This window comes from Saccostrea cucullata, unplaced genomic scaffold (assembly GCF_032062105.1).
Source record: "Saccostrea cucullata isolate Sc308-1 unplaced genomic scaffold, CSIRO_AGI_Scuc_v1 ctg1405, whole genome shotgun sequence".
In the NCBI taxonomy this organism is placed as follows: domain Eukaryota; kingdom Metazoa; phylum Mollusca; class Bivalvia; order Ostreida; family Ostreidae; genus Saccostrea; species Saccostrea cuccullata.
In genome coordinates, this window is record NW_026928513.1 from 232,221 (window position 1) to 245,321 (window position 13,101).

Here is a 13,101-nt window from a genome sequence, read left to right on the forward strand (position 1 = left end):
GGATCCAGCGTTTTCAACTCCATTCTTCTTTGTTGAGGAGCTTCGTGATCCCAAATAGGTTCCGTCATTCTCTTTTCTAATAAGGTAAATTTGTCTATGTCCATCTCAATCTCTTTTTCTTCTTCTAATATTCTAGGAATTCGCTTACTAAACTGTCTTTTACTCAACCACATGCCCAACTGATGAGGATCGTCTTTGAGACGTTGTTTTTATACCCCCCTTGGAAGATAAGGGTCGTGTGCAAAAAATACATGTGTATGACCTACGTTTTGTTGTTCCCTACAGCTACGTTTTGTTTACGATTTTGACGCAGCCATTTTCTTTATTGTGACGTCATCTCACTCATTCATGAGCTCACTAGCTGCAGTGTTTATGTATACAGAACTATAACACATAGATTTTTTTTCATTCTTTATTAACAACAACAACAACAACAACAAACAACAACAACAATGCATTACAATACATTTTGATAAAAACATTGACACTTTTGTCCATGAGCCGTAGGTAATTTATGATAAGTGTTTTTAAACCAAACGCCCACGTATCTGTCCCTTTGTAAAGCCGTACTCTGGTCAGGGAATAACAACTCGTCGGCTTTCTTTCTTTTCTTGTCTCTTTGATGTAAATAATACACGCAATATTGTCCACACACATCGGTAGTCCAGTCTTGATAGCGATACGGATTATAAATCCATTGCTGAGCATGACGCTGGATAAAGTCCTGAATTTCTTTTTGTAAGGGAGGAAATCCATAAGAATCGAAATATTCCACCACGGGATTGCTTACACACAGACACACCCAATGTTCTCCAGGTCGATCTTGAGGATCCGTATTCACGACGATGGCTTTTTCTCCAGGTCTTAATTGATCCGGTAATAAATCTACAGGATACACGCCCCCAAAAGAACTCTTGAATTCTCTGCATAAGACTTCTCTCAATTGTCCCGTATCCATTAGTAATCAACACTCACTTCTTACTGTTTGTTAATTTCTAATAGGTTATCGAATTCTGCATACACCACACAATTTATGGTGGTAGCCGTATTGTTGGTAAACTGCACTTCTACTCTCAGATTTCCTGTTTCTATGATGTGGAATTCATCCGATTGCGCCTCTTGATCTTCAGTGAAATCCCAGCCCCATAGAGTGTAGCCGCTTTTATACTCTTCTAGGGTAATGTCCGGAGCCCAATCTTCTCCTAATTTTCCCAGGGCTTGATACAGACTGAGATAAGATCTCAGATATAAATTGTCGTTGAAATTAGGCTCAAAACAACGAGTACTAATGGTCTCTCCGTTTATACTGACATCTAATTTCTTGATCCCAAAGTTTTGGAAATGAAAGGGATTTTTAGTTTGATCTCCGTTAAAGGCCGCATTCTCCATAAACCCTAAAATGAGACGTTTAGGCATCTGACCTTGAAACAGATGATCCGTAATCTTAGACTGAGATCCTGTCGCGATGGTAAAGGTTTTCACTTCCACTCTTCTCAAGGGATATTTGGCTCTGTGGGTATTCAAACTCTGATTAATGGCATTCATCATGACTGGTGTGGGTTTGACTTTTCTCACCCACAAGATCATACTCAAAATTTTCACTTTTCCTGTACTTCCTCCTTTGGTCATCATGTAGAAAGTGGGTCTAGCTCGATTAAATCGCAAACGGACGTCCACTCCATTAGGCAGAAATCGATCTTGTTGAAACAAATCCAGATGTAAACGATCCAGCAAACTGATTTTCTTACTCCCATTGATAGCTTGGTGTCTTTTTGGGAATCCTTCGTTTTTAGAATTGGCCGGTAACTCTGTGAGGATGGGTTCGTTAATGGTCACCGTGTCGGAGTTACATTAAAGGTTTTATTTTGAGCTACACCAAGGTCATCTAACCCTACTTCGTCCATGTGTCCTGCCGTATCTTTTTCTCACAGACTACAGGCCCTCATCTGTGTCGTTAAAGTTCTGGGTTGGTTAGACAATAATTTCTCAAGATAAGCTTTGTAAGGATAGGTATTCGTCCGCGGAGTCACTACTTTCCCATTCAGACTGACATCGATTTCATGGAATGTAAGATATTATTCACTGGACTGGAAGTGCTGTTAAACCCAGTCAGATTACTTTCATAGTCTTTGGTAAATTTACATACCAATTGAAGATAAGTTTGATATTAATCCATATAGTGATCTCCTTGGCCTTTAATTTCAAATTCGATAGGAGCGGTCTCCGAATCTAAAGAACTGGAAATGGGGTAATATTCTTCCCATTTTTAGTCTTCTAAAGCAATATTAGTCGGAGGGACTTGGAACAATTGTAAATTGTTCATTCCACACCTACAGGAATCAGGTTGTAATATGATATGTCTACTAGGATTAAGTTTTCACAAATGAACCTTCTGTTCACTTGACTGGCCTATTTATACTCTCTCCGTCAAACACATCTAAAGGACGTTTTCTTTTAGGAATTCCTCCTTGTGTTTTCCTTTTTCTCTTAGGACCTCCTCGGGCTAACATAGGTGTCTTTTTTTCTGTTCTTAGTACCTCCTAGATTCATTCTTTGTTTCACCATTCCCGAAGTATTTTTGAGAGCTCTTACTCCGTGAGTTTTGACTGCGTCTTTTAAAGATCTCTTATTTTCTAATACGTCTAATCCAGTGATAGCAGCAGCAGTCAAGGCGTGTTTAGCCCCCGTTTTCAGTAAATCAGTAAAAAATCCACGGCCTCTCTGTCGTCTCCTTCTTTTTCTCCTTGTTATTTTCATTCCCGACCCTCTCTGTTTTTTCATTCTCTTTCTTCTTTTCTTAGTACCTCCTAGATTCATTCTTAGTTTCATCATTCCCGAAGTATTTTGAGGGCTCTTACTCCGTGAGGTTTGACTGCGTCTTTTAAAGATCTCTTATTTTCTAATATGTCTAATCCCGTTCTAGCAGTAGCAGTTAAGGCGTGTTTAGCTCCTGTTTTCAGTAAATCAGTAAAAAACCCTTCCCCTCTTTGATAATTTTGGGGTGGATAATAGGCTGGTGGTGGTGGGGCTTGCTGTTGACCCAATAATCCTCCTACTAGATTGCTGACTAAGGGAGCTGCTACTTTAAATAGGGATCCTAAAAAACCATGTCCTTTTTGACGTAATAAGCCTTTATGATAGACAAACTGTCCGTGTCCTCTTTGTCTCAGTAATCCTGGATGATACTGCATGGTTCATGTCTCTTGTTTAACTGACCTTTCTGTCCTCAGGGACTTCCTTTTATACCCTTTTAGGGTTAATACAATACAGACAGAAGACCAGACAAGTCATCACGCCCAATAAGATGGAACAAAATAAGGGTTCACTCATCTCAGTATACTTTTCTGAAATGAAGTTTAACGATGGATTTGCCACTTTAAAAAGGCATGGGTTGTCCTAAAGGAGTCAAGATGTGAATATCAATGGTATCGAAATGTTTTTATTCAAAGGGACATATTCCGCTCGAATGGGTTCCCATTTACATTGTTTTTCTTTGTCCTCAAAATGACAAGGCACCACTCTTAATAATTTCAAGGCATTGGAGCCAACCGTCTGGGGTTGAATGAGATCGCAATACACATACATGGATTTAAAATTCCGGTACAAATCGGGAGTGTCCGGAGCCATGTAACTGATGTTGATCCATTTAGTGGTATTTTCTGTCCAATTTTCAGGCATCATTTTGCGAGAATGGTAGCCTAATTTATAAGCCAGACTTAAGAGAAACCTTATAAAGATGGGAATTTGACGTAAATGAGTGACATAATTCACTCGATCGAAATTGTCCCTATAAGTAAATCTCATCTCGCTTTTAGGGGGTTCTTCATCTTCTGCTTTCAGGTCTTTTAGAACTTTCTTTAAGGGGGCTTCTAAAGTCCCATCAATTCCATCTCCTTTATTCCTGCTTTTCGGTTTGGTCTTGAATTGGCTAGAATTGATATTTTTTCCAAAAGCATTTCTTGCAACGTTCTAAACCTTCATTGATTTCGGCTAGGAGAGCTGTAGGGTTGGCATAAGCCCCGGTCTAAATTTGAGGCGATACAAATTTAATTTCTCTTTTGGATCATAAGTCCCAGTCAACCAATACGCTTGACTCCATCCCACTAACAGTTGGGTATCTGCAAAGGTGATAGGGGCACTTTTCAAAAGTTGAAAGCTTCCCCATTGATACTTATCTGGATCGTCGAGATCCAGTTTTTCCCTCCCCTGAAGGTTTTTAAAAAAGAGTGGGACTTTTTCCACCATACACATGTCCAGATGAGCTTCTTCTTCACTGATATTTTCGATACTACAAGGATAGATCATTTCCATCAAGTTCACTTCCCATTGACCGTCCGTTAAATCCAGGGATTGAGGCAATAAGGTTTTAAATTGAGCAGTCGTATTGCTAGGAAAAGAGGTCATGGACCCATCGCTGGGTAAAGTCATGTAAAACCCACTGCTCTCGGCTATGTTCATTCTACGACTGAGACCCTAGACCTTAGGACCTTTGTATTTATAACAACACTTTTTTAAAATAAACATTTTTATTCAATTATTTACATTTCTACTTCTTCTTCTTCGTCTTCTGATCGGTCCTCAATCACTCGAGTCAACAAAAGTCCTTTCTTTTCCATCGAGTCTTTAATCTGGGAAAAGGGAATGCGACAATACTCGTACTCTACAGGACAGTAATGAGGTGGAAACGTCAGTCCTTTTTTCTCCATCTTGAAACAATATTTCATACAATCTCCAATGTCCGAGTACCATGAACTTTCATTCTGAATGGTGTTGATGGGTGTCAGACTATTCAAATGAGTACAGGTGACCCATTTGAATTGCTGATAATGTTGGTTGATTTTCACTCTCACTCTAGATCCTGTTAGAGGATAGGGGATTTTCACTCTTTTTTCCAACCACACATTGTCCAGGGAATAGCTTGGATGATTTTCAAAGAAATCCATGATGGCTCCTATTTTAGTTTTCATCCACCCTCCTTGCATATACATAAACTGGCTGACGGGACTCTCACAATACCGACGATACTGCATCTTTGGGAAACAAAACACGTCTGACTTGTGTCCTTTTTCAGAATGAAAACCTCTTGTTAAAAAAAACCCCACTCCTCCATTTTTTAAGCTATTTTTTTAAAAAACAAACAACAAAACAAAGTGTTTAAAAGCAAGATTTTATTCACGTAAAATACAAAAATGTGAAAATGATTTTAATTTCCCATGTATCGAGGAAGGAAGTCTCAAAGAGTTTCTTCACACACTTTTCACAACACGGATATTGCCTGCATTGTCCGCATTTCCATTTCGCTACCGTATTTTCCTGGCAGCAGGTCATGCATTCCTTCAAGGGTCTGTTCCTGGTCATTTTCATCCATCGGGGAGGGGGTATGTTCTCAATTCCCTTCTTCCAGATGAAATATTTCATGCACCAGCTACAGCCACAAGTCTCTATGGAAGGCTCATCATCGTGAAACCAGTGTGGAAATGGCATTTCACAATGCTCGCAAATTCTATACGTTCTGTGATGCCATCCCGGATAGTCATACACTGTGAATGTTTTAAAATGCATCGTATTCTGATCACAGTAATGACAAACATGATTTTCTACCTCGTACCAATACACAAATCTCCACGTAAAAAACATGATGGGTACAATGAGCGCAGGGTACTCCAAGCTCCGCTTTATATACCTTACTGTAAGGTCGTGTGCAAAAATGAGTTGGACATACGTTTTGCTCATGTACGACCTTGGGACGTTTTTTATGCTGAATACATAATACGTATACTTGGCAGGGATTCAAGTCAGTGATTGTGATGTCATCATCACAAACCTAGTGTATATAGAGCGGTCAGTTGTGTGTATAGGGAAAATAACGAACAACATTAAAATTTTGGTTTTCTCTGTTTTATTTATTCATAACAACAAGAACATCAATAACATCATAATAACAAACATTCAAAACTTTTGTTCAGTTCTTTTTGTATGGGAAAAGATCTCCTCATGTACAAATAGTTTGTTTCACAAGCACAGTCCATGATATCGTATCCTTTTTGAATCACTTCTTTCAGATAGTCTTGTATACACTCTCTGGCTTTTTCCATCCATTTCCCATAAATCCAAGTCTTATCGGGTCCCTGTCTTTGGTGAGCCAAGACATAATTGACTTTCCATTTGAATTCTTCATACTTAGGTGATCTGGCTCCTAATAAGACCAAGTAGATTTCATTGAGACCTGTTTGTCCTGTATTCTTATCAAAGAAATCTTGAATACATGTCTCTTTGTTTCTCATCCATTTTCCTTTGTGAGTAGAACCTTGAGGTTCTACTATTTTCCAACGATACTCTGAGCTTTGAAATTCCATGATGTGCTCTGTCCCTCGCTCAGATCAGAAATGATCCTCTTGGGTTTGGTTGTCTCCTAATATAGAGACACTAACTTGGTGAATTCGTCCTCTTGACCGTAGGGGTTTGATTCATCATGGTAGGACTAGGCATGATGTAACCGACCGAAGAACTCACACAGACCATCCAATATTCTCGATTAGGATCGTGTAAAGCTAACATGACCACACTCGTGATGATGAGGGAAATACAAATGAATAATTGGGCAAAATACACAATTTCTTCTCGAGAAATATTCTCTCCACAAAATTTCCAATAAGGAGTTACTGGATGAGATCCGTTTGAGGAATCCATGAATCGAAACTAGGGGGATATCCTTTCCACCTGACTTTGACTTCTTGAATGATTTTTTTCCCGACTCGTCGCTTTTTATACCCCAAGATTTCCCCCACTTCGTACACGTCGTCTTTTTTAATGATCTGTTGTAATTCTTTCTCGTAAAAAGTCCCTTCTAATTCCTCCTTGTTGTAATCCTGTACTCGATATACGTAAGGATACCGACCTGGGACTCGTTGAGCAATGGTAAATATTTCCGTGGTTCAGTTCGGTAAATATCCTTTTTCAAAAGTGCGTATGGCTTTACTGATGCGGACCTTATCTCCTGTTTTAAACTTCTGTTTAGGAGATGTCTGTGATTCCCCACATAAAGTTTTCCAGACTTTTAACACATTCGAGGGCTTTACTTGAGCTAGGGCTCTTTGGAAACTGCGATGATAGGTATGATTGTAAGCATACACTAAATCCGATAAGACCTCTAAATACCGTCCGGTTTTATTCCGAGTGAAATACCGCCACATGCGTGCTTTGAGGGTTCTCTGGAATCGTTCCACGATACTGGCTTTGGTGTCCGTATTGCGAGTGGTAAAGAAATGAATGGATTTAAAAGCCTGTAAGAATTCTCGATTGGTAAATTCTTTGCCTTGATCCGATTGAATGCGGACGGGACGTCGACCGTCTTGTCGGAAAATCTCTTGTTATCCTCGAATCATTTCTTTCCCCGTTTTCTGTTTTAAAGGCATAACCCAAGCATATTTAGATAAGACGTCAATGGCACACAATAAAAACGTATAGCCGTCATTGTGTTTCTTTAAACTGGACACATCGGCTAAATCTAATTTCCATTGTTCGTCTATATCCGTCACTCTGGTCTGTTGTCTCCGGAATTTTCTATGAATGGGTTTATGTAAGGTATAGGTATCTTGCTCTTTTAACCATTCTCGTATGGTGTTAGAAGAAACCTTATGCCCCAGACTTTTGACCTGACGATACAAAGTCTGTATGCCTCCATACCCTCTCTTGGGATCGTAATAAATCTCTTTTAAAATGTCTTCCACTTCCTTCTTCTTCTTCATTTCTTAGGCAAAGGAAGCCAATCTTCGTCGATTTGTTGTAATCTCTTTTAAAATAGATCTGCTCTGACTTTCTTTTCTTCTGGAGGGCCTCCTCTAACTTTAAAATAGGGGAAGGCTTGAATTTTATAGATCGACTAATAGGGGTCAAAAAAGATGAAGCATCATGAAATCCGCTCTAGGTCTCTTCGTCGTCGTCATCACTAAAGGCCCCTTTAGGAGTACTGATTTTTTTCGATTTCTGCATGGCTTTTATAAGGCTTTGATTTTTCATATAGTCCATGGGAGCATGGGTCTCTTTTAAAGCTTGAGCAAATTCATCTAATCCTTTAGGCACCGGATGATTTTTCAAGGGTCTGGTTCTCATGTTTTCGGTCATTAAATCCACAATGTTAGAATCGGGTACTTTTTGACCTCGATAACTGATTTCTCCGTCTTTATTCCAAGTCAATACTTTGGTTTTCTTTAAATGATTTAATAATAATTCAGCTTTCCTTTGCATGGGTTTATTCACACTATGAAGGATTTGTTGATCGATCTCGGGGTCTGGAGCTGGTGCTGCGGGGGCTGGGGTTACTGCTGGGGCTACGGATGCAGGGGCTGAGGTTTTTTTCACTGGTTTTCTTGCTTGTTGTTAAATCTTCACGTCGTGTAATCCGGTCCAATTCTTGACCTATACTCAGCGTAGATTGAAATTCCGGAGGTTTGGGGAGTTTTCCTTTGAGTCTATTCAACAGAACTTCAGGTACCCACACCATTTTACGACTCATTTTAGGAGGTTCAAAAGTGAAGGAGCAGCTGACGAGATTAAAAAAGGAAAAAAAAAACACCTTTCTGCTTGACTGATAAGGCTCTTCGTCTCTGGACAGATTGGGGTCGAATCAGTCTCCTTAAGATGTGTTTCTTAGGAGCTAGTTTTCGTTTCTGAGCCGAATTGAGAGGTAACACTCCTTTTAATAGGTTGTAGACGATCTCACAAATTGTCAGAATACAATCTCCAGAACAATGTTTTAAAATCCCCGTTTTTAAGGACGAAGAATAGAGAGGGTCCAATAACACTCTTAAAAGAGGGGCATGCGCTCTTAATCGCGTACAACATCCCTTTTTCTTCTTGGCCATCTTTGAAAACAATGAAGAGAGTTCTACCATGTCACTCCCTTTTACAGTGTCTCTCTTAAGGAGGGGCATATCCTCCGTGTTTGTCGCTCTCGTGTTTATCTCTAGCTTTCTCCCTGACATAAATTTTTCCACAATATCGGCATTTATATTTCAGACCTTTAGGAAGTTTAGGGGATGGAGGCCGTCAAGGGTTGAAAACTTATTTTAGGGGAGTGGACGGGGACTTTAATTCCAAGGGAGGAGGGAATACCAACATTCACTCGAGGAAACACTTCTAAATCGCTGGCTCTTTGACCGCCTATGGGTCCCATAGCACGATCCATTCTCAGTTCTGCTTGTTTATTGAGCAACTCTCCTATGGTCTTTTGTCTTTGTTCCTTATAATACTGATTGATTTCGTTTTTTAGACTTTCGGGCATGGCTTTACGTTGAGCTAGAGTTTGAGGGGCAGATTTCCTTTTCGCCTTTTTCTTGGGAGGGGCTTTTTTCTTGGGCGGGGCTCTTTTCTTTTTAGGAGGGGCTTTTCTCTTATTGGGGGGGGGGCGTTTCTCTTCTTTTTTTCTGCTCTTTTTAGCTGCTCATCCGACTCGGACCATCCAATCCGGAAACACTCTTTGTTTCTTATTATCGACTCTCACCACTACACTCTTCAAACGACGAACCCGGCGTTTTTTTGGACTATTCCATTTGAATAAATGACGAATGATGACTCCGCCTAGAAATCCAGCTCCTCCGCGCTTTAAAATAGCCGTTTTTCTGTCTTGATCACTGGCCGATTGATCGGCAATGATCTTTAAATCTTGACGATTGTTAATTGATAGGTAAGACCCCTTTCGTTAAATTGCGAGCTCCCATGGCAAACCAATTCAATAAGGCTTTACGCCCTAATTCGATTAAATGGGCTCACTTCGCGGGATCTCGTTCCCGCTGTAAATGTCGTAAGGTTCTCACTAATTTACTCTTGGCCGATGGAGCCATGATGAAATGAAAATGAACAATGACCCAGAAGAGTGTGAAACACTTTTATTTATACTCTTGAGGCATGTGTACAGTCAACAATTCAAACATTCGACTTCTCAATCGGTATTGGTCTGGGGTCTGGGGACTCAGGTCGACCAGAAGATATCCGTGAGGTACCTGGGTAGCTTTTTGATGAGCTGACATCAAATGAGGCAAGGCTAGCTGACGACTCAACACACTGATCTGAGTTTTGTCTCTGGGATTTTTGAATAAAACTAAATAATGAGATTCAAACTAATGGTGCTATGAGAGGCGGCTCGATCAAATAAATTCTGAGTGATGTAAATCACACTGGTATTCCAATGATGCGCTTTGCGGGTAAACCAATCCACAATGGATTCGATGGCTTTTCCTCCCATCATATCGTCTAAAATTAGTAAGTGTGGCACACTCAAATTGGCTACTAATTTTTCGTCGTCTTCTGGAATATTTCGGATGAAAGATACTTTATCTTTTAAAGATGTGTAAGCGGGTTGCCATTCCCGATAACACCAGACGATTTTTTCGGGCCTGGGAGTGATCCAGTCTATATTGTGCACTAATGTCTTGAAGAATTCTGTTTTGCCCGATTTCGAGGGTCCTGCAACCACCATGGTAAACTCGTGTTTCAAATGAAAAGAGGGGAGGGGTGTCTCCTCGAAATACATGTTGATCAATGAAGGAAGAGTTGGGTTCAGGGTCCTATTTATAGTTAACACAGAAATATGCGTTTGGACTGTTGAATCTCGGCTCGACAGATGGGGCAAAACTGGAAGGAAGGAGCACACAAAGCACAGCAACATACGTGTCCACAAGGTAGAAAAGCGATTTCTAATTCCTTGTCTAAACAAATGTGACATTTTCCTCGAGCCTGGACGTCTGGTTCTGGGTTCAGTAAAGGTTTGATCTCAGTTAAAAGTTTATACCCATGCTGATCTAAACCTGCAATGAAAACATTCATCACCCACCCTCGTCCTTTATACAGATTGATGTAAGGACAATTCAGATTCCAATAAGCATGTTCTGCATAAGGATCGTCCTCGGGATCCCAATTAGTTAAAGTAAATCCACAATGAAAACAGGTAGTACTATCTTTCACTCCCTTGTAGTAAAACCCAGCTCGAGCTATGTCTGGTATTTTTCCTAAGAGAGGCTCTGGCCATCCGTGCTCAAACGTAGCTTCTCTCTTTGAGAGCCGAGAATGCTTGGGATAACACATGGGTTGGTCTGGCACTTTATCAGTCATGACTGAATTTTTGATTTGTATTGCCCCTCTTTTTATAGTGAATATGAAGAAGAAAAAAACACACAAAACAGCAATTTAATTTTTTAATTTAATGTCAACCTTGAACATATCAATAACTATAAGGTAAAGTGTTATAAGAGGTAACAATTGTCTCTTATCATACACAATTCTATACTTTTTCTCTAAAGGTTTGGTCACGACGTCATGATCACGGGTCCTCTGGATTTTGTAGGGATAAGGTGCTTTAATTTCCTCTATTTCTCCCTTGAGCATTTCTTCTAAAGTCTCTAGGGACACGATCTGAGAGGTTCGATAGTTGAGAGTGATTCCTTTGACTTTATGGACTTCAGTTCCTTTGGCCGTCCGGTAACCATAATTTTTAGGGCCTGCGGACATGAATTTGATCATGTGATCCCCGTCTAATTCGTCGGTCCATTCTCCTAAACTATTAGGATTAAAGGCTCCTTCCCGATGTTGGCAAATGATACTGTCCGTATCGAAATAAAGGACCTGATCTCCTAAAGGTTTTAAAGTCTCGTAGAGGTGTAAGCGAGCATGAGCAGTGGTAAAACAAGCCAGGACCACGTTTCCAAAGGGATATTCTTCTACGAATTCCTGTTTGTTTTGATAATTCACCAGCATCTTGTCCTTTCTGGGGTCCTCTTTATTGTCTAAGAGTTGCATGCCCTTGATGTTGAGAGTCGAATCTTGTAAGAGTTGCTGTAATTCCTCTTCTTCGTCCAAGTATCTGGTTTTGGGTAATAACAAGCGTTGAGCAAATTTTCCCCACAGACAATTTAAAAAGAGTTTAGCAATGGTTCTTCTCACTGGATTATTCTCGATACTGAGAATGTCTATCATAAATCCTTCTTTGTATACGACTTGTTGAATGTAATCTTGTTCTTGTTCTGAGGTCTTACAGTCGGGGGGAAATCCGGACGCTTCCTGTTTGATCTTGAGGAAGGTATCGATGTAGGGTCTGAATAAATGCTTTCTGCTTTCTTTAAAATGCCACACTTCGTAGATTCGTTCTAAGGTACATCCCATGTCCAGGGCTTTATGTAATTCGGTCGTCACCCAAGTGCCCATGAGACTACGTTCCTGGTCAGTGTGTTGACATCGATCTTGAGAAGTAGAGTCCTGTCGTTCGGCACACGTTCGACATAAGGGAAATAATAACTTGCCTCTAGTCCGATAAGGTAATACGGGGTGATAGAGGCCTCCGGAAGGTAAAACCCGACAGTGAATGAGCCCGAAATAACTTCTCACGTCCTTGAACTCGTCTGTGATGATCTCGGGATGCCCTACAGGAAAAGGTCTGTGTTTCAACATGTAAGGGTATAGGGAACAGACGTCCACGTACCTCATGTCCCCTTCCTCACTTCCTCAATATAATCGGGTGGCATTGGTCCGGCCTCCGTACAGGGCTTCTCGGAGGTTCAAAGGATAGGGAATGTCCAGGTCTCGTACAAAATGCTGTAAACTCACATCTCTTTCACTTGCCGATCGAAATCGTGCTCCCAGATACTACGGACGGTGTACCCCATGTCCTCCAAATCCGCAGTCCTTCTGAGGGTTTCGTCGTGTAAATCCTGGTAAGTAAATTGGGTCCGGTGAGGATGAGTTTCGGTCTGTAGACTGGGATAGCAGGTGGGGCATCCGTGCCAATAGCACCCGTAAAATTCGTACACGGTACGAGTCGCTTCCTGGTATCCGTCGACGGTATAATTTCCAATCTGGACTTTGCCCCCGTTTCTGGCATGACGTATGTGACATCCGGTCTGTTGACTCATCCAGGTGAGCCACCGACAGGCTTTGGTCGAATATTGTCGTGCTGGTTGATACCCCAGGTTCGGAATGATGGCAATGGTCTCTTTAGGCATGAATTCTCGACGGTAGGCTAAATTGGCAGCACTGGCAAAGGTGATGGATTCCTGGAAAGGATCCACTTTGACCAAAATCTTGAGGGTGGCTATAAACTGTGCACAGCAT

General features: G+C 40.8%; 3 protein-coding genes across 3 annotated transcripts; all 3 read right to left on the reverse strand.

The window, feature by feature from the left end:
- Window positions 1–978: 978 nt before the first annotated feature.
- On the reverse strand, window positions 979–2,817 carry LOC134277823 (uncharacterized protein F54H12.2-like). Its single transcript, XM_062760130.1, has 2 exons — window positions 2,538–2,817; window positions 979–1,808 (listed from the first exon to the last, which is right to left on the reverse strand). Exons 1-2 carry the CDS (start codon window positions 2,815–2,817, stop codon window positions 979–981), a joined length of 1,110 nt encoding a protein of 369 aa, XP_062616114.1.
- Window positions 2,818–9,924: 7,107 nt separating this feature from the next.
- Window positions 9,925–11,109, reverse strand: LOC134277824 (baculoviral IAP repeat-containing protein 3-like). The gene is made up of 2 exons (XM_062760131.1): window positions 10,669–11,109; window positions 9,925–10,080 (listed from the first exon to the last, which is right to left on the reverse strand). The coding sequence occupies exons 1-2, from the start codon at window positions 11,107–11,109 to the stop codon at window positions 9,925–9,927; spliced, it is 597 nt and encodes a 198-aa protein (XP_062616115.1).
- Window positions 11,110–11,184: 75 nt separating this feature from the next.
- On the reverse strand, window positions 11,185–12,477 carry LOC134277825 (uncharacterized). Its single transcript, XM_062760132.1, has one exon. It carries the CDS (start codon window positions 12,475–12,477, stop codon window positions 11,185–11,187), a length of 1,293 nt encoding a protein of 430 aa, XP_062616116.1.
- Window positions 12,478–13,101: the final 624 nt, after the last annotated feature.